The 22,066-nt window shown below is 47.2% G+C and overlaps 2 protein-coding genes and 1 long non-coding RNA gene across 3 annotated transcripts in view; 1 reads left to right on the forward strand and 2 right to left on the reverse strand.

Annotated features, from left to right (window-relative positions):
• The window catches only part of LOC310708398, a 149,266-nt gene that overhangs the window by 21,753 nt on the left and 105,447 nt on the right, over positions 1–22,066 (forward strand). The window lies entirely within an intron of this gene.
• RNF228 (ring finger protein 228) lies at positions 643–4,486 on the reverse strand. Its single transcript, XM_083505813.1, has one exon. The coding sequence runs from the start codon at positions 4,149–4,151 to the stop codon at positions 3,183–3,185; it is 969 nt and encodes a 322-aa protein (XP_083361939.1). The 5' UTR covers positions 4,152–4,486; the 3' UTR covers positions 643–3,182.
• Positions 12,600–15,187, reverse strand: LOC310707803 (uncharacterized protein). Its single transcript, XM_083505201.1, has one exon. It carries the CDS (start codon positions 14,810–14,812, stop codon positions 14,012–14,014), a length of 801 nt encoding a protein of 266 aa, XP_083361327.1. The 5' UTR covers positions 14,813–15,187; the 3' UTR covers positions 12,600–14,011.

The raw sequence follows: 22,066 nt of genomic DNA on the forward strand, positions 1-22,066 counted from the left end.
TGTGACATGGGAGGGAACAGGGATGAGCTCGTGGTCTCCACCTCCTCATTGTCCATCCCCACTGCACTCCATAAACTGAGGGCTTTCTGTCTGCATTGGGGAGCCTTATCTACTTGTCTGCCTCTTCTTTTTTTGTCCTGTCTTCTGGATCAGCAATTCTCAACCTGTGAGTCCCCAGATGTTGTTGGACTACAACTCCCATCATCCCTAGCTAGCAAGGCCAGAGCTCAGGGATGATGGGAGTTGTAGCCCAACAACATTTGGGGATCCACAGGTTGAGAACCGCTGTTCTAGATTGTAAGTTGAGGGAAGGCACTGTCTTGCTTTTATTGATCTGGACTACTACTACTACTACTAATAATAATAATAATTTGTTTATACCCCGCCCTTCTGGCTGGGTTTCCCCAGCCACTCTGGGCGGCTTCCAACAAAATATTAAAAATACAATAAAACAACAGACATTAAAAACTTTCCTAAACAGAGCTCCCTTCAGATGCTTCCTCTGCAAGCCTTTATTTATTTATTTTTGGCTGAAGAGTAAGGCAAACGTTCTTTAAACAAATAAATAACTAAATACTTGCTGGTTATGATAAACAGTCTTAAGGAACTTTAAACATTGCTTTTTTTAAAAAAATGAATAAAGTGTCAAACAATTGGTCAGAAACTCAAAAGATGCTAGCAGAGTAGTATCTCCCTATATACATAAGAACATAACATGTTGGCGGCCATGCCAACTGCAGCATGAGAAATAACAGGCCAGCCCAGGCACAGTGTTTAATAGAGCCTTGGTTAAATGTACCCACAGCAAGGTTTAATGGGGGGCTGAGGAGCCCTTAACCCAGCAGTTTAGCAGCTCACTGGGCAAAGCAACTCACGTCCCCATTAAACACATCTGTAGGGAAGAGAGGCATTTCACAGAGCAGTTTAGTGAGCTCTGTTAAACCTTGAGTTGGGTGGGGTTGACAAGCTGATGGGCAGATGGGATCTCACATCCAGCCACTCCCGCATCTCCTTCAGACCTTCACTGAAATCTGAAAGCTCTGTGCTTCACTTTGAAGTCCTGACCTCACTATGACATCAGAGATTGACAATTGGAGAGCATGGGGGTGGAATGAGCTCAGTGAGTGAGTGGAAGGAGCTGGGGAAAATTTTTGGGAAGGTGTAAAGAGTAAGTGGAGTTGACAAGAAGAGTGAGCACCAGTGGAACACCTAGGTGGTGATGACGACAGCAACAGCTCTAGCTCTGCTTTATCTATTTGATTGTGTAGTTGGAGCGGGAAGTGAACTGTCCTCTTCATTGTCTTACAGATGCAGTGGAAGGGCATTTCCTCTGAACTCATACAACCCCTAACACCAAGCCACTTCCTCAGCCTTATCCGGGTTTTTCTTATTTGGGAATAGTCTCATTCAAGTACTGTATGTGTGCAGAGCCATCTTTCCCATAGGGCTTAGTGGTGCGTCGCGCCAGCGTGCTGGCCTCTCAGGAACGCCCCAGCGAGTGGGGGAGCTGTGCGGCTTTGCCAGTGGCCTCCCCTTTCCCTGCATGCCCGCCAGCTGTGCCCTGCCAACCATATGGCTGGCGGGCGTGCAGCTTGCCTCCCAAGCTTCTGTAGGGATCGCTCTCCCACGGCAGCATGGGAGAGAGTTGCAAACCCCACCCCACCCCGGATGACTGGCAGTTCGCAGTTTCACCGCCCCACCCCCACTATCTGTGGTAATTTGGGGGTGCTGGGCAGGCAGATATTTGCACCCCGGCGCCGCATCTGCTAAAGAAATGGTAACATAAGAAATGGCAGTTTTACACATTTCTTATTTGCATTTCATAATGCTAGCTCCAATTCTTTTCTCATCTCTGTGGAAATATGAATGGTAAAGAACTCCCAAGGAACAATAAGTGGGTCTGGTTTTGCCACACCTTGCACATCAGAAAGACATACAGTTGCAATCACTTTCTAACCACTTCTTTCATTTTCAAAGAACAAGAATAAAGGAATGTGACATGAAAGACCTGCCTATTTGAATGGCCTATCCCATACCCCAGCTTTGCTCCAGCTTTAACCACAAAAATATAGCAACACATATGATTCTACATCATGATCAACTGCATGGGGTGCCACACAACAAATACCACATTTCTTCAGTATGTCTTGGGGGAGCAGTGCATAATTTCTGAGAGAGGAAAGCATTTGTCTGCCTTGGAAGGTGCACCATCTAATCTAGGATGTGCATGAGGATTGTCCTTGGAAGAAGTGAGGAAAAGGCACTCTACAGAAACTCACTCTGCTTTAAACATTCCTGGAGTTTTAACTTTGGCACAACAAAGAGATGGCAGGGCTAAGTCCAGTCCAGATGCAAAAAAGGAACTCTGCAGGAGAGGTCATTGGCCTAAGACTTTTTTCCAGCCCATCATTCCTTCAGGAGGGTGAAAGTTTCATTCTTTTATTTCTCCAACCTCTGGGACCCTCCCAGCTTGTGTGGCAAGCTGGGAGATTTCTTCCTCATGGCCTTCCCACAAGAACGTGGGGAGCTGCCATTGGACAAGTATTGACCACTTCACTTCTACGGAGTCTTTCCCAGCCCTACACAGAGCAAAGGGTAGCCCATAAGAAGAAGAAATCAAAAATCATATTAAGGCAATGCCTTTATTAGACCAGAGCAGTGTGGAAACTTCCAAGTTCTCCAGAACTCTTCAACCATCTAATCACATGGAAGAGCTCAAAATCTCACACACTATTTTGTGTCATTTGGGTTGGCCCAATAAATACATTGCCCTAATGTGGATTTTGGAGTTTTCCCTGCCTACCTACTCAAGGTCCCTTTAACTAGTGTTGAAATTGTGATCTGCATGCAAAGGAGAGCTATGGACCCCTCCCCCCCAAAAAAAAACTTCCTACCTAGCATGCAAATCAGAAACCTTGCCAGGGGAAAAGGTGGCAACCCTGCCAAGGGTAGGAATCGCAAGCGTCCGGGTTGCCACATCTCTTGTTCTAACCAGGCTCCTATACCTTTAATAGTCGCCCGACATGAGAGACATTCGGAAGAGAAAGCTTTTCCCAGCCCGGCTGTGCAAATGTGGCGGGGAAGACCCCACCTGCTTAAACATCATGCAGCTTATCATGCACCGGAAATAAAGGAAGGAATAAATAAATTAAAAGCGGAGAGGCCGCCCCAACCCCGCCAGTCTAGCAGCGGCTCCTGCCCTCGGCAGCCACGCGGCCTGCGGGAGTGCTGCGCCCCGACGCCACCTCCCTGGAGCCGCCGGCCGTCGCTCTGGTGAAGAAGATAGTCCTGGGCTCGCTCCTGGATTTGTAGCTGTACATGAAAGGCACGGTGGAGGCGAAGAGGAGCACGAGGGCCACGCCGAGGAAGATGGAGCCCGTCAGCCACTCCATCCATGCGAAGCCCAGCAGCACCATGGCCAGGAAGGTGAACACCAGGCAGACACATCCCGCCTTCCGCCGGCAGGAGGCGCAGCAGTGGCCGTCGCCGGGGTCCTCCGAGCAAGAGGCGTCCGGGCTGCCCACGGTGATCGTGGCCGCGCCGCTGCTGCGGTCCGACGACGGCGAAGGCTGCCGGGCGGGGGGCCGGGGCACCTGCAGCAGCAGCAAGCGCTGGGCGCGCAGGTCGCGCAGCAGAGGCGCCCAGCCGCGCAGCTGCTGCAAGATGCCCTCCACCAGCTTGGTGTTGACGGGCAGGCTCTGCACGCGTCCGTCGGGCAGGGCCGTGCGGTGCCGGCACACCGGGCACGTGAGGTGGGAGTCGGGGGGAGCGCCCCGGCCCCGCGGAGAGTGCTCGCCGCCGCGCAGGTGCAGCTGCGCCAGGCAGTCCTGGCAGAAGGTGTGCAGGCACTCCAGCAGCTTGGGCGCGTGGCGCTCCAGGTCGAAGAAGTTGTAGCAGATGCGGCACTCGTACTCGCCCGAGCTGAGCAGCGCCTCGGGCTGCGGCGGCGCGGAAGGCGGCGCAGAAGGCACCCGGATGGCAGCTTCTGCAGCAGCAGCAGGAGCAGCAGCAGCAGGAGTAGGCTGCGCCTCGGTCCCTTTCAGCGCCTCCCCCTCCTTGCCATCCTGCCGAGCCCCTCCCTCGAGCTCGCCTGGGGTGCAGGCTTCCTGCTCTGCCTGCTGGTCCATGCTGTCCTCTTTGCCTCCGCGCATCAGGGGGCCGGGGCGGGAGATGCTCACTTTCCCCCTCCCCGGGATTCCGCGGGCTCTTCACATGCTCAGCTGGCCGCAGTTGCGCGTGATGCTCCCCCTTCCTTCCTCTCTCCTTTGCCTGGCGAAGGAGGCTTCGGCACCCCCTCGGGATGGCTTGGATCTCAGCACGACTCCCCTCCCCTCCCCCGCCTCCGGTGCCCCTCTTAAGGCTGCTTCTCCCCAGCCCGCTGACGTCACGCGGGTAGCCCCCCTCCCGTGGCCCGAGCGGGCAGAGGCTCTCTCCGGTGGCGGCCCCGCCACTCCCTCTCCGAAGCGGTGGGCCTGCCTGTGCGTGAGCTCATTTCCTCGGAGAGGGAAGCCGGAAGCTGCCGCCTGGCTTAAGGGGGCGGGTTTGGGGGGGAGCACCGGCACGAGCGGAGGAAGGGGAGACGGCGGGGAGCGAGACCCGCACCGAAGTGCTGCTATGCGGACAAGGCGTTCCACCCCATCCCGTGTGTGTGTGTGTGCGCAAGTGCTTTCAAATCCATATGTATATTCATATAGGTATAACAGAGAAAGGTAAAGAGGCAAGAGAGCCTCCCCTCCCCACCAGATTAGTTGCAGAATGCATTAAATTCACTAATTCAAAACGCATTCAAATAAAGGTGCCCGTCCACAGCCTCCCGTGAGTGCCAGGAGGTTCCCATGCTCCTTTGGAACCGTTTGTGAAATAAAGCTTATTTAACAGCACTATTCTTTTAGAAGTGTTATGGGAGAGAGCGAGAATCATAGAGTTGGAAAGACACTCCGTGGGTCATCTAGTTCAATGCGGGAATATTTTGCCCAATGTGGGGCTTGAACCCACGACCCTGAGATGAAGAGTCTTAGGCTCTACCAACTGAGCTATATATAAGGGAGTCTGCACTACGTTCAGGCTCAGCTGCCTGCTTTTGTTGTTGTTTCTCTACCATTAGGTATCTTGCTGTTAATTTATCCACTAAGTCCCATGTTTGTATTATTAGCCACACTTGGTAAAAGTTTGGGTTCAGCTGTGTGAATGTTTAAATAATGGCTGCACTTAATAAGAGGCTGCAAATCATGCCATGCACATAAGGGGGTAAAACAAACTTTGCATTACAATTTATAAAATTCAGTATTGTCAAAAAAGAGTGATGAGGGGAAAAGGTAAAGGGACCCCTGACCATAAGGTCCAGTTGCGGGCGACTCTGGGGTTGTGGCGCTCATCTCGCTTTATTAGCCGAGGGAGCTGGTGTACAGCTTCCGGGTCATGTGGCCAGCATGACTAAGCCGCTTCTGGTGAACCAGCTCAGTGCACGGAAACGCTGTTTACCTTCCCGCCAGAGCGGTACCTATTTATTTACTTACACTTTGACATGCTTTCAAACTGCTAGGTTGGCGGGAGCAGGGACCGAGCAACAGGAGCTCACCCCGTCACGGGGCTTCGAACTGCCAACCTTCTGATTGGCAAGCCCTAGGCTCTGTGGTTTAACCCACAACCACCCCCTAAAGGGGAACAACATTATTTTTGTTAATAACAGCACATACAATTTTGGCATGTATTTATTTTTTTATTACCTTGGGTTGAGGGTAGATGTTCTAAGGCAGGGGTGCATAAACAACTACCTCAGTTTCATATACATTGCCATCGGAAGAGGACAGAGCATTAAGCCCAGAGCCTAAAATTACCAACTGCACATCTGTATCCCTGTCCTTGCAGTGATGCTGCTGCCTGCCATAGAACAGCCAGCACTAGACTGTATGGACCAAAGGTACCTTCTTATGCACCTTTTTCAGGCTCCACTGAGTAGCATTGAGGCTGGTTGGTTTTCATTTTTAAAGCATATAAAACATTTTGCCCCATCTTTCTTCCAGTGGTGTTCAAGGCAGATCTTAACAAGAAAAGATTGAAACAAAATTCTAATACAAAGCAAAAAAACACACAAACAAAACCCAGAATGATCCAAAGCCACAGACAACAAATAACAACATCCATTAAGACCAATTTCCAGCAACATTAGAACAATTTCCCAATCAGACTTAAAACACTTAGTGCCCAAAAGCCTTCCTAAAAATGCTTCAGGGGCATTAGCAAGAGACCAAAGCAGACTTCCCTTCAGAAAGAGTTACAGAGTTACAGAAGAAAGGATCCTTCAGATCCTTCAGTTCCAAAGAACTTGTGGCCCTCCAGGTGTTGTTAGACTCCATGTTCCATTAGCCTCAGCCAACATCTGGATGACCACAGATTACCAGTCCATGCCATACATAAAGTAATATAAAGTAACAAACAAGATGAACTTTAACAGGGAGAAATGTAAAGTATTGCACTTGGGCAAAAAAAATGAGAGGCACAAATACAAGATGGGTGACACCTGGCTTGAGAGCAGTACATGTGAAAAGGATCTAGGAGTCTTGGTTGACCACAAACTTGACATGAGCCAACAGTGTGACGCGGCAGCTAAAAAGGCCAGTGCAATTCTGGGCTGCATCAATAGGAGTATAGCATCTAGATCAAGGGAAGTAATAGTGCCACTGTATTCTGCTCTGGTCAGACCTCACCTGGAGTACTGTGTCCAGTTCTGGGCACCACAGTTCAAGAAGGACGCTGACAAACTGGAACGTGTCCAGAGGAGGGCAACCAAAATGGTCAAAGGCCTGGAAACGATGCCTTATGAGGAACGGCTAAGGGAGCTGGGCATGTTTAGCCTGGAGAAGAGGAGGTTAAGGGGTGAATGATAGCCATGTTCAAATATATAAAAGGATGTCACATAGAGGAGGGAGAAAGGTTGTTTTCTGCTGCTCCAGAGAAGCAGACATGGAGCAATGGATCCAAACTACAAGAAAGAAGATTCCACCTAAACATTAGGAAGAACTTCCTGACAGTAAGAGCTGTTCGACAGTGGAATTTGCTGCCAAGGAGTGTGGTGGAGTCTCCTTTAGAGGTCTTTAAGCAGAGGCTTGACAACCATATGTCAGGAGTGCTCTGATGGTGTTTCCTGCTTGGCAGGGGGTTGGACTCGATGGCCCTTGTGGTCTCTTCCAACTCTATGATTCTAATCATCAGTATTTTGATTTGAAACCAACTGGAAGCTATTATCAATAACATGGTGTTCTATGTTCCCAACAGGCAGCCTGCTGTGAACAATTTCAGGCTAACAATCCTAACCTGCCCCCATTGACAGTGCTTGGCATAATGGCTGGGCTACTACCACATCCTCAGCCCTACTGATCATAGAATTGTAGAGTTAGGGACCCTGAGGATCATCTAGTCCAGCCCCCTGCAATGCAGGAATATGCAGCTGTCCCATACAGGGATCCAACCTGCAATCTTGACTTATCAGCACCATGCTCTAACCAATTGAGCTATCATGGCAGCCATGGTGGAAGGTGAAAGAGGAATGATAAGGGCTGATGTCTTCACATGGCACTTAAGAAAACAGCTCAGGATTTGTCCCATCCCCACCCTCCAAACACCCCATTTGGGGGGTTTCCACTGGTTCCCACCAGCAGGGAATCTGCCACCATGGCACTTTCCCATCTTGCAACTAGTGGGAAGCTGGCTGAGCCAGGGTAGTTGGGCAGAAGGACACCTACCAAACCCACCATCCCTAGTCCAGCACAAGGGGAGGACAGCATTGCTCTGTTATTCACCACTTTGTGGACCTGTTAAAGCTCCTGGACACAGGAGGCAGCCTCAGAGTGTGCTGCAGTGGTCCACATTTGAAAGTGTGTGTTATCTTCAAGTTCTAGGAACTGACACACCTGGTGGAGAAGCCTAAGCTGGGCAAAGATGCATCTGGCTACAGCCATCACCTAGACACCCAAGGTTAAGTCCAGGCCCAGAACCACCCATTCCACAAATGGGGCACAAAACGGCTTATCAGAATATCATCAAATACAGTGGTACCTCGCAAGACGAATGCCTCACAAGACAAAAAAACTCGCTAGACGAAAGGTTTTTCCGTTTTCGATTTGCCTCGCAAGACGAATTTCCCTATGGGCTTGTTTCGCAAGACGAAAACGTCTCGCGACTTTGTTTTCTTTGTCTAAAAAATTTCCCTTCAATTTTTGAACTTCTCTTTACAGTATGTGTGACTTTAAAGAGCAGTTAATAAAGTGTTGTTGTACCAAATTTGGCTTTGTTTGGACTTTTTTTGACCATAGGAACACATTAATTGATTTTCAATGCATTCCTATGGGATTTCGTGATTCGCAAGACGAAAAATTCGCTAGACGACAAAACTTGCGGAACGAATTAATTTCGTCTTGCGGGGCACCACTGTAGTAGCAACATAAAATGTTACATGAGAGTTCTTTCTGCCTTATTTGGAAAACTTGCAATGGCTCACTCACTGTTGACCTTCAATCACACACTCTATTTCTTTGGCAGATCTCGTTCTAAAGTGTTCCCTTTACACAACAGATGCAACCCACATCCTAATTGCAAGAGGCTCGTTTATTTTAATGGAACCGAATCGCACTCCATGGCAGCTTTTGCTAATGTGATACAAAAAATAAGAATTTTAATTCTCTTGTTTGCTTTGAGGCAAAATGAATAATAAAAAACCCATTGTGACCTATCCAAAGATAGATAAAACAAATATGAAACAGGTTCTAACATGCTGTGACAGACACCCTCACTGAAGGTGGGTGCTGGGTAATGTGGCTGATTTTATGGGTGTATTCATAGATTTAAAAAACCCTCCCCTTTCTAACCTCAGAAGAGGTCTATAATTAACTATTTCTGGTAATGTTTTTATTATTATTACTAAACAGCAGCAAAGTTTTGTGCTTCTGTGAAGGCTGCCTGATAGCCACTCTCCCCCCCCCCCCATCCAGTGGGTGAAAGTATGAGAAATCACTTCTGCAACAAAACTGAATTGTTTATTTATTTACACTCTATGAGGGTTTAAAGTGTGATAGCTTCACAAGTGAGGACAAAGCTTCTTTTAAGACACACATTCATAACAGAGAATTTCAAAGCAGCACTAGTTTCCAAACCAAGTCTCAGGAAGACTTTTTCCACCTGGAATAGCTATCAGTGTCCTAACTAGCAACACCCACGTAGCCCCTTCCAAGATTTAGCTTCCTCTCAGGGAATCCAAACTGAGTTGCACTACCTGGCTCGCCCCACTTAGATAGTCCAAGCTCCCAGCTCCCCACAGTAACATTTAGTCCCTATCTATACCCACTGACAGGTAATCCATGTCTGAGCCCACAGAGATAGTCAGAACCCCCCAATGCCCACACTGATGGAAAATCCCTTCTATCCTCAATGACAGATAGTCCCTATCTGAACCCTCTCAGTCAGAGACATCATCTGCCCACAGTGACAGAAAGTCCCTCTCTCTCACTCCTGATTGGCTGGGGGTTTCATCAGCTCTCGATGGTGGCTCCATCACCAGAGGCTGTCCCAGGGCCTCCCCACCACACATGCATTCTTTGAAAACTAGTATGAAACCACATGCTTTAAATACATTTTCCTGGATGTGCGGTATACTAATGGTCCCTAATATTACTAGACAAGGAGTTCCAGAGAAAAAGCACGGATTGATTCTTTGCAATGAAACAATGGACATTATTTGGCACTTATAAAAGTGCCAGTTCCACAGACTTAAATGTTGAGAGGCTAATGTGTTCCTTAAAGTAAACTGGCCCCATTGGGCTTACACATTGGTAAAGTTATTTATAAGCACTTCAACAATTTAACCTCTTAACTCTCCACGACACCCCCCTTCCCCCCACCCAAAAAACTGAATGACATCAGAGGGTGCTTATGCTATGTACAAAAGGACTGCAGTTATGACAGTCACAATCAAACATATTTAAGTATCATAAATATTACAGAGAAAAAACAGCACACTGAAGCATGCATTCTAAGCATGGGGTGTTCCTTCCTTCTGCATAATCTAAAATGAATGTTTAAAAGGACCCTTGAATTCAAGCTCCCATGTACAGCCTTTTATTTTACAAGTTGTGTACGAGCAAACCCTAGCCACAGTCACATGGCTAACAGGCTGCAAATGTTACGCAGTTTCCCAAAGTTCAGATCATGCATATGAAATCTCAGATTCAGACAGGAATATTTTAGAGCATTTATAGTTTTAAATCTCAAAGCACAGCAAGCAGGACTTCAGATTAAGCAGCATTTGGAGTTTTACTTTCAAAAGGCATTACGTGTAAACCTAAGGTAGATATGTTTGGAACAGTTACAATGCAAAATATACAGGTACTTATCATCTGAGTATACACGTTCAGTTTACAGAGCTCCTTTACATAGCATTTATCCTTAATCTTTACCGTATTTCTCTTTATTTATTTAGTTTAGCATTGCATTTAAATCCTCCAAGGAACTGAAGGCAGTATAATACATAGTTCGCCCCCTTATTCAGATGATCCATTGAGCTTCATGAATGGAGCCATGAACCCAGGTCCTAGTCCAATATGCTGACTCACTCAAAGGGGTCAGCAAATGTACAGCACACTCTGACACAGCAGCTTGGAAACTATAGGAGCTTCAAGACAGACTGGGCCATTCTCATAGCTTTCCTTAGGAAATTAGGTGGATCTAAGGCATTTCCCCCTTCCCTCTTGGAAATAAGCTGGGAGAATCACAACTGGAACTTTGCCCACAAGGCACTCTGAGTCCCAGACCTCATTTGGTGTAGCTGCTTCTTCAGAAACAGGAATGGGGTTTACATTTGCTTTAGGCACTCATTGTTGTTGAAAGTTCTAGCAAGACTGGGAGACTCTAACCTCAATGAGATAGCTACTGCACGCTCAAAACGTTGTACAGAAACACAATAGTCCATGTTCGATTTATTAAATTTTATCCCTGCAACTTGGTAGGTTATGAGTTTGAGGTAAGGGGTTGTTAACCAGTGGCCCTCCCATCTACAGATACATACTACAACTTCCATCATCCCTGACTTTTATCATTCTGGGTAGGAGCTGATGGGAGCTGGAGTCCCACAACAATTGGAGGGTCCCTGTTTCCCCATCCCTGCTTTTGATCAACACAACGATCCATTCAAATTCCAGTGGATACACAGCTCCAAAGTTAGAGTTTAAAAAAACACACAATTGCATCTGTTGTGGGAGTGATAATGGGATCAGGCCACACATGAATTGAGGCTATGACAACCTTCTTTCTTCCTCTGCTGCAGTCCTGAGGAAAATCAGCTATTTGCTTTGGTGAGGGGCTTCCTTTGGTTGCAAGTCCCCACTTGCATATATTTAGCAATCTCAGTTCTTTGAGTGCTAGTCCTTATGTAGTACTGTATGTACCCAAAAAAGGCACTGTCCATGCAGAAGAGGGAGCTTTGAGCAGGTTTAGGGGAAGCCCAAGGCTTGCAGAAGTATAGAAAGAACATCACAGGGAGGACAGAGTATACATACAGAGTATGGCAGTGGAATGCTGACTGGATGTTGCCAAGAGGGAAGGAAAACCAGGGGAGGAGTAGAAATGGACTGGATTGTCCTGGAAGAAGACAGGGCTGCAGCTAGCCAGCCATGAGCAGAAGCACTTCTTGCTGCAACTTTTTGTTGCAGGTTCCCCTTGTAGATATTAATAGCAAAATCAGTTCTTTGGGTGCTGGTTCTTATGCAGCCAAAGTGTCATTACCAAGAACAAGAAGGGGATATCAACACATTTAGGAGAAGTACAAAAAATATTTAGGGAGAAAAACTATGGGGCAAATGTCTTTCCCACCAAAAAAACAAAACGTCCAAAGAAGACTGTAAACGCAGAATACTGTCTGACTGCTGGTGAGAAAGGAGTGGAACCCTGAAGAGGAGCATTGCCACACTGCAAGATGTCATACATACACATTTATGTACATTTTCTACAATGTAACTCATGCTATAAGATGCTATTTTTGTAGATGCATCATATGCCTTGTGGGTTTTTTCATGAACATGTTAATGATTTATATGAATGTTTAATGGTGTTTATGTTTTTAAGTATAAACCACTTTGAGATCTTGGTAACAAGTGAGTAATAAACCTATTAACAACAACAACAACAACAGCAACAACAACACTGATAATTCTCTATATGGAGACAAATCCCTTTAATTTCTGATTTCAGCAGTCTTTTAATAATAATAATAATAATAATTTATTATTTGTACCCCGCCCATCTGGCTGGGTTTCCCCAGCCACTCTGGGCGGCTTCCACAGAAACCAAAAAACATTAAAATATCATACATTAAAAGCTTCCCTAAATAGGGCCACCTTAAGATGTTTTCTGAATGTCAGGTAGTTGTCCATCACCTTGACATCCGATGGGAGGGCATTCCACAGGGCGGGCGCCACCACCGAAAAGGCCCTCTGCCTGGTTCCCTGTAGCTTCGCTTCTCGCAATGAGGGAACCGCCAGAAGGCCCTCGGCGCTGGACCTCAGTGTCCGGGCAGAACGATGGGGGTGGAGACGCTCCTTCAGAAGAAAAGTTCATTTTCTTCTCTCACAGGGAAGAAGTGAGAACTAGTCAGAGAAATCAATGGAGAAAACAAATATTTTACTGTATCTGTGACCAGGCTCCAGCCTGTTCACCCCAAAACAAAAAGGTACAATCAAAAATAAAAGTTCACATTTATTTTATGTGAAACATTTGATTTTTTGATTTTTTTTTTATTTAGTTGTGGAATATTTAAAAATGTGCCTTTTCTGCAGGCAAGGCAGTGGAGCACTGGAAGTGACTTGGAAGGACTGGGTTACACTTTGCATGAGCTGTTTTTTGACTGTGAATGAGCCTCAGCCCCACTTCTTACCAGCAATATTAACAGTAGACTACAGTGCAAAGCAATCTCAAACTAGTGTCTCTGAGAGCAGCTCCACAGCCTTCAATAGGGGCATAATAGAGCAGACTACCTTACACAGTTGCACTGTAACCTAGGCTGACTCCCAACTTGTAACAGGTGATATGATGTAACTGGGCAACATGGGAGGGTTGTTGTACACAATTAATTCAACTCCTAACAGCAATATAATTTCAGAATTGACAGGGCTGTTGTAAACCATTATCTCTCAGCCACAACCCCTTCCAACACAGGAATGGATGCTTTTGCATTGGTATTTGCAATGGCAGGGCAATTTTTCAAAGGATGATGATGATGATGATGATGATGATGATGATAAAGAAATGGCTTAAATGCCTCTCTTATTATTATTTGTCTGGGGATGGAAACACATTAAAATCTGTTCCATTGATTTCTACGGTTATCTCCCACTTGTACTGGAGGGGTGGGGTCCATATTACAATGAGAGTCAGAAAATGGGAACCGCCCAAAATCTTGTGGCATATTCAAGATTAACATATTTATTATAGATCATCTGCTGCCTTAGATGGAGCATAAAGTGCCCCTCTCCAAAGTCAGGGTGCACAGTCAAGTCATTTTGGCAGCTTAGGCAGAAACACCAGCATGGACCTCTTCCCCCCTCCCTGGCAATAAAAAAAACACAGCAATCGTTGCTGAGTGTACATGGCTCCCCTAATAGGGCCAGCCTATTAGGCAGAGTGAGGTGTGGGCAGGGAGCAGTAGGATGGTGCTGAAGGGCAGAGCTGTGCATGCAATCCAGCCCCGTACTACCCTGGCCAACACCCTTTAAGTTAGTCTGCTGTCCCTTCACCAGTGCTGAAGTACGATGCCGCTGCTAGCCTGGTTAGTTTCTGTGCATGGAATGGAAAGGCTTCCCGAAGTAAGCATTCGGCTGGCCACCGTGAGAATAGGATGCTGGTCTGCGATGGGCCATTGACCTGATCTAACAGGTCTCTTCTGACGCTCTTTGCCTAACGGTAGGGCCGGTCCCCATTAAGCCCTTAGGTGCCAGAGGTCCACCAGAACGTCTTCAGGTGCAAGAACCTAAAAGGGAAGGACCAGGCAGGGTGGGCAAGGAGGGGATTCCCTCTGGTATCTCCTAATCTCTGTGTAACAGAGGATGAGGCAACAGGGCAGGATGCAGCAGAGGGAAGCCCCCAAGAATAGGACCCACGGGCTCCAGTTCCACAGCAGAGCGCTAATGAACGCTATGGAGAAGAACACCCCGAAGAGGAGGCAGAAGGCGACCCACACCCAAGGAATTTTCTCCACGAGCCGCTGGGGGCGCCCGTGGCAAGTGTGGCATCCCGAGCCCGGCTCCGCTTCTCCGTCGGGAACTGCAGAAGGAAGCGGCTGGGGCGCCGTCCCGTCGCTGCTACTCCTGCCGCCGCCCTGGTCCGGCAGGGGGCGCTGCTGGGCAGGCTGGGGTGCCGCTTGCGAAGGCCGAACAGGCTGCAAGGGCTCTGGAGGCAGCGGGCAGCTTGTGGCGGCCAGTGCGCGGTCGACGGGCAGGTTGGACACGCGGCCGTCTGGCAGGGCTGTCCGGTGCCTGCAGAGCGGGCAAGTGATGGTGGCCGCGCCGGGGTTACTGTGGCGGAGGCCGCGCCTGCAGCGCTCGGCTTGATGTACCTGGCTCAGGCAATCCAGGCAGAAAGTGTGGAGGCACTCGAGTTGTCGGGGAGGGCGGCACTCCACGTCGAAAGGGCCGTAGCAGATTCGGCATTCCTCCGTCCTGGAAGGGGCGGACACCCCCGCCGGCTCCCCTTGGGAACCTTCCGGCTCCCCATCCGGACCAGCTTTTGCCTTCAAGCTGTTGTCGCCGCAATCGTCTGCGGTGTCGCCCATCGTCTCATCCGAGGGGTGGGGCGCCTCTCAGGAAACCTCCTGCCCTGCCCGGCCTTCCTCTCGGCTGGCTCGACTCCACGGGAAAAGGGGGTGGTGGGAAAAACCTCAGCTCCGTGGGTGGGAAAGCAAATGCTGGGCGGGGGGATATTGGCGGCTGCGGAGCGCTGAAGCCAAAACAGGTGGTCGTTTCTCTCTCCCTCTGTCAATGCATTTCAGGTTGCGTGGTTCCCCCTCCCCTGTCACTGCTTCCGGGTCTCTTAGATCCTATAGCGGTCCTTTCCAAGTGTAGCCACAGGATGTTCCCCCTCCCCCTCCATCATGAGCTGGTCGATGATGTCATTCGAGGGGGTTCTGCATGGATTGCGGACATGCCAAGCAGTGATTCCAGCGTCAATTCCCGGAAACGATCATTCACTATGTAACCCTTCCATCCCCTGCGGATAGAAAGCCTGCATGTGGCAATGATTTTGGTTGTTTTTTTTAAACAAAAAAACAACACACACACACACATTTGAATTTCGATAAAGGAGGGCTGGCTCTCCGGACGTTCTATGAAAGCGTGCAATATGTGTTCATCTTCTGGAACCCCTCCTAAAATCTGAAGGTGGGAAGGAGGCACAGACAATCACCCACATATGACGCTGAGGCCCTCAAGGCAGGACTGGGGAACCTACCGCCCTCCAGGTGTTGTTGGAGTCCAACTCACATCATAATAGAATCATAGAATTGGAAGGGACCCTGAGGGTCATCTAGTCCAACCCCCTGCAATGCAAGAATTTCAACTAGCTCATACATGACAGGGGGACATCCATCCTCGGCCTAAAAACCTCCAAGGATGGAGAGTCCACAACCTCACATGGAAGTCTGTTCCACTGTCAAACAGCTCTTATCATCATAGAGTTCTTCCTAGTTTTCAGTCAGTATCTTCTTTCTTGTAACTTGAATTCATTGGTTCCGGTCACAACCTCCAGAGCAGGAGAAAACAATATTGCACCATCTATCATATGGTAAGCCCTTTAAATAAACAGGGGTACCTTGAGTTACATATGCTTCAGGTTACAGACTCCACTAACCCAGAAATAGTACCTCGGGTTAAGAACTTTGCTTCAGGATGAGAACAGAAATCGTGCAGCGGTGGGGCGGCAGTGGGAGGCCCCATTAGCTAAAGTGGTACCTCAGGTTAAGAACAGTTTCAGGTTAAGAACGGACCTCCGGAATGAATTAAGTACTTAACCCGAGGTACCACTGTATGAAGATGGCTACCATATCTCCACTCACTCTCCTCTGGCCAGGGAAGACGAGAGTTGAAGTACACCACCACCACAGGGCCAGAGCTTTCCATCCCTCTGAGAATGCACAGTAGGAAGAGCATTGTGGTTCCTTTTGGCTCCCATCCACATTCTTTCAATTCTACCTTACTACTCATCTGGTTCAAAGAGCTGCCCCTTTAATATTATTAAAGCAGCCAAACCTTCCATCAAACCCAGTGTACCTGTGCATCCTCTGCCCCATCTTGTCTGATGAAAGTGGCATTCAGATCCCGAATAGCTAACCTGGTTTGCATCTGCAACACTGGTAGACATCGTAACCACACTATGACATCTTGCTTTGTGTCCCTGTTCTTGATTGACCAAGTCTTATGACTTCTTCGCACATTACTCCTGAAAGATACACTTTCTCCTGGTGATGGGGAGAAGGGGATTCATATGAGAAATGAAACTTTTTGTGTTGATTTCAGAGAAAAGATGCACAAGCTTAAACATTATTTCAAGAGTTCTGACCAAAATTTGTCAATGAAAGACCTCTGTAAACAGGGATTAGGAGCACAGGAAAGTTGCCTTTCCTGGGACAGACCAGTTGGCTATCCCTAGCTAGCAGGAACAGTGATCAGGGATGATGGGAGTTATAGTCCAACAACATCTGGTGACCCAAGGCTGAAAAAGGCTGGTCTACACTAACTTGAAGAAGCTCCCCTGCGTCCCAAATGAGAGTCTGTCCCTGGCCCACTTGGAAATCTCCTGCGTTTCAGGTAGGTAGTCCTTACCAGCCCTGCCTCAGGATGTTGGAGATTTGACCTGGGACCTTTTGCATGGAAAGCATGAGCTCTACCACTGGGCTATAGTCCTTCTTCAAGGTTGGGGCAAATTCTGTGATGAAACCTAAATAAAGGCTAGCATGCTCTGTCCAACAGATTATCACAAAATGATTAAGTAAACCAGTTAGAGGTTGTCATGATTATAATAGAAACAAATAGATAAATAGACAGGCAGGCAGACAGACGGACGGATGGATGGATGGCCTGGATAGTCATTTTAGGATAAAGTAAGTTCAATGGGTAAGTACAAATGCTGTTCCCAACCTATTAGGATTTTGGCTGTGCCGTTTATGGAGAATGTGCCTATCATTGATAAACAAATTGACTTCACTTTCTCAAAGATGACAAACAGCTGTTGCTTCTTTGTCCCAGAATCCAAGGGTGTGACCTGATATTTGTAGCACCTGGGAGGAACTTTTTCAGCCTACGGTCTCCTTCTTGGGCCTAAATCTACAAGCTGATCTCATGGATGCAACACCAGCTTTATACCCGTCTCCCCCTTCTTGTGTAGCATCTTGCCTAACTACAAGATCTGGAGGACTTGAAAGCTTGTCACATTTTAGGGATATTTGGGACATTCCCAATAAAGATACAGTGGTACCTCGGGTTACATACGCTTCAGGTTACATACACTTCAGGTTACAGACTCCGCTAACCCAGAAATAGTACCTCAGGTTAAGAACTTTGCTTCAGGATGAGAACAGAAATCGTGCTCCAGCAGTGCGGCAGCAGCAGGGGGCCCCATTAGCTAAAGTGGTGCTTCAGGTTAAGAACAGTTTCAGGTTAAGAATGGACCTCCTGAACGAATTAAGTACTTAACCCGAGGTACCACTGTATTGCCTAGCTGTGTATTTTGGACTTCTTTTCTTAATTCAGCCTAATGCAGCTACTTTTGCTCTCTTTTTCATTGGTTGTAGACTTTAATGAGAGAATATTAATGCTGCTTCATGGTTGGTAGGTTTGGAAGATGGAAGGTGCAGAGAAACAGTTTGATGGGAGTTTGAATCTGAACAGTTGGGTTTTTAGTGGGATGGTGTTCAAAGAGAATTAGACAGATTCATGGAAGACAAGGCCAACTATTGCTACTAGCCACTACCTCCACAGTCAGACACATTGATACTTCTGAAAACCAGTTCCTGGGAAATGCAGGAGGGGGGAGGGCTCCTGTTTGTGGACTTCCCGCAGGCAACTGGTTGTCCATTGTGAATACAGGATGCTGGACTAGATAGGCCACTGGCATGATCCAGCAAACTCCTCTTATGTTCTTAACTGGACTGTAAAAAGCCTGGGAGGCTGCAGGAATCCTACTGTTCCCGGAATCTGATGTGGAAACAGTGGACGGTTTTAAACTAAATGGTTATGCCTGTACAATCACTTCTAGCTGTGCAATGTAACTTCTTCACACACACCCTAAATATGCTATTGGGTTTCTCCAACCCTCTGGAGCAGATTCAGGGACACAAAGTGAGAAAGAAAGAAATAAAATCCTGTAATGCTAACTCTGGGCTTTTCATTGCTTGGGGAAATGAGAAGCGCATTACTACACATAACAGGAATGAACAACACACACTTTCAGTCATTTTATTTTCTTAATACATGGTTTGTTTGTTTTTAAATGGCTTATTGCATGATCCAGGGAGTATCCTCCTAACTGGATTTAGAATTGCAGGGAAAGAACTGGGATTGCAAAGGAAGAAGGATTGAATGTGCTACTATTCCCACCTCAACAACCACACCCCAACCGCAGCTGCTGGCAGCAAAGGAGCATCAGGGACTTCTTACTCATGAGTAGGCTGATGACTCTGGGGCTGAAGATGTATGCTGCATCATTGTTCTCCATCCCGAACCAAAGCTTTTTACACTGGCGCTGGGGTATGGCGGATGGCTCCATCTCCTCCTCTAACAATTCCTGGGGTTCTTCATTGGCTATCAACCCAGAAAGCCACTGAAAGGGATGCTCAGCATTGGATTTAGGGGGCCTTCCTTCTCCTCAAGATCTTTGACCCACAGGGTGCCTGGTTCATTCTCTGAGACGTCAGTGTCTGGCCCTGGTCAGAGCTAGGCATGGCAGCTTACCATTGAATAGGTACGGACAGGAGGCTAAAATAAAGCAAATTCACATGCCTAGCTAAGCTGATGCAGCGAGCCCTGCTGTCTCTCTCTGAGGTGCACAGTTCACATAGACAATTCTGGGAAGGGATGTGCCATGTGGTTTGCTGGTCCCAGCTGAGCCAGTGGAAGAGTCTTGCCGTCTCACCTCTTCTGCACATAATGCAGGCAGATAGAAATAAATCTTTATCAACCAGAGAGACCTCTGCTTTAGATTTATTTTGTAGCAATTTATTTATTTCATTTATATACCACCTTTATCTTCCAATGATATCAAGGTTGTTTATGACAGGAGCTCGTCCTACACTCGAGTAGGACCCTGGTAGAGACACATGCCCGACTGGCATGTTCTCTCCCTCCTGGTCGTTCGTTCAGGAGCTTCATAAGCTTTCTTCAGCCCGAACATCACAGCAACCGATGCCAACAGACACCGGCACACTTATGGATCCACAAAGTCTTCGCAGCTTGCGTAACAGACCTCAGCATTTTGGCTAATCTACTGTATTTACATATAAACACACGCGGAGCACTGCAACATGGCCCCCTCTCTCTCTAGCATCAGACAGCAAAGAGAAAAGGACAATAGTCTCACTTCATGGAACACAGTAACACAAACATCCTGTCTCCGTCACTTCCCACTCTGTGGAGTCATAACATACACCGTCATGTGATAGACAACAATCCCATGACTGCAGTCATGGAGCAGGAATTCTAACAGTTTACACGGTTCTCCTTCACATTTCATCCTCACAACAACCCTGAAAAGTAGGCTAGGCTGAGAGATGGTGACTGGCTCAAGGTCACCCAGTGAGCTTCATGGCTGAGTGGGAATCCAAACCCTGATCTCCAAAGTCATCGTCCAACACTCTAACCATTACATCACAGTGTTTTATTGTGAACCAAGGAAGACATCAGACACTCTTGGAAGATTTTTTTCGGATTGAGGAACCACTTATTTATATTCTGCCTTTTTGCTGCTTGACTGCATGACTTGACCACAGCTAGAGTTTACGTGGTGAAGGGGAACCTGCCTTATCTTTTATTCATGATATTTGCTCACATTTCCAAGAATGAGAAAAGGGGCCTAACTGCCTTGTGATGAGTATAATGGCTACCTCAATATTTTCATCCCATATCATATCCCATTTCATCCCTGTTCAGGGAAGTTTTTAATGTATGATATTTTAGTGGTTTTTGGTTTCTATGGAAGCCGCCCAGAGTGGCTGGGGAAACCCAGCCAGATGGGCGGGGTACAAATAATAAATTATTATTATTATTATTATTATTATTATTATTATTATTATTATTTACAAGTCCTAAGTGCTCACAATGACCTACATGATAAACTTCTGCTTCTGTCTATAAACATACATATTCCTCAATAATTTATACTTAAAAGTGCTTTTGAGCATCATTTCCCATATTTGGGACACAAGTGTGCATACTCCTAACTGGATTTAGAATTGCAGGAAAAGAACTGGGAATGCAAAGGAAGAAGGATTGAATATGTCTATATTCCCATAAGCCCTCCATATATATTATTCAGTACCGTCTCATTCATTCCACTGTTTAAACTGAATGGCAGCTGAGCCTGACTTTCCATTCTCTCCCTTTACGCTCAGTACTGAGCTATTTTTGAAAGCCTGAAAATAAAACCTTCTATAGCTCAGTTGCTTTTCCAATTCATGATGGCCTCGGCTTTTCCTTAAGATTTTCTCATTCATCCAAACAAGTATTCATTTGCTCTTGGCTGTGCATATCATTGCAATCTTTGCTGGAGAAACATGCAAAGGAAACATTTGTCATTTGGGTTCTCAGTTCCCACAATTTGTCTTCTTAATTCAGAAAGCAGTTGGCTCCATATGTTCCAGAGAAAATCTCCAAAAACTGCTATGACTAGGCTGAGAAAATTCAAGGCACAGGACTCTAGCTTTGCAGAGAGGCGGGAAGTATTTGGACCATATGATGGTTTCAGAGCCAGTCTCATCATGAATTTTAACAATGACATCTTATTTGTATGAACATCTTTGTATAGCATTATTTGAATGAACATCTGCGTGTGTCTGGATGCAGAAATTGAGAAATAGAGGGGTTGAGCATGGTAGGAGCTTTTTGTTGTTGGTTGAGAAGAACAGAACAGAGACTCCTCACCTCTAAACATAGGCTAAGATTTGTAGTTGTTGTGCACTTATTTCAAATAGCTTCATCTGCAATTGAGTCTTGCCTATCCTTGGTTATTCAGAAAGAGGATGATGATCCAAACCTGATTGTAATGGTTCTAGGGGTTGCTCGTGCGTAAGCCGGTGCAAACACCTGGCTGGGTTGCCTGAGTGAACCTTTTCTGTCCGGACAGCCACTCACCCGTGGCTGTCTCAATCGCTGGCAGAATCCGCCAGTGGGCGTTTCTTAAACTTCTTCCAGCAAAGAAGCTCTTTGACGCCTAGTCTCCTCCTACTCTCTCTGCGCAAAAGCCTTCTGCGCAAGGAGGGCGTAGGTAGCGGAGGACCTCTACTCTCCCCCTGGTCCCCGGCAAGGAGTCATGGGACCACCTCGCCGCTTCCCCCATCTGCCCCCCTTCTCCTCTGGTGCTACGCTGATTCTCTTCCCCAGAAGATGGGCTGCTGCCTCTCCCAATCCCGGGACGCTCTCTGGAATCCCTCTGGATTTTGCTCTCTCCCTCCGGCACTGATGGCAGTTCCCTGACACTGATCAACCAACAGCCGGCCCTATCAATTGGCACAGTAAGGAAGCTGTCTCAGATAGCAGTTATGGAGAAAAGGGGTTGTCAGCAGCCTCCCTCTGAACTCCCTAAAATAAGCTGTTACTCTCAGGTGTGGGGTAGGACGCTGTCCCATCACCAGTGCTAAAGTAAGATTCAGCTACTCATTTGTATGTGGAATTGGCTAGGCTGCCATCTTGTCCTTTTCTTCAGGTGGCAATGAACTGTGAGCAGGTCCTGGTTCAACCACTCTTTGCTGCTGAAGCGATCATGGAGACTGGATTGCAGAGAAGAAAACATGACTTGCCACTACAGTCTTTTCCAGTGTTCT

The sequence above is a fragment of the Podarcis liolepis genome (genome assembly GCF_965112155.1).
Source record: "Podarcis liolepis genome assembly, chromosome: 5".
NCBI lineage: Eukaryota > Metazoa > Chordata > Lepidosauria > Squamata > Lacertidae > Podarcis > Podarcis liolepis.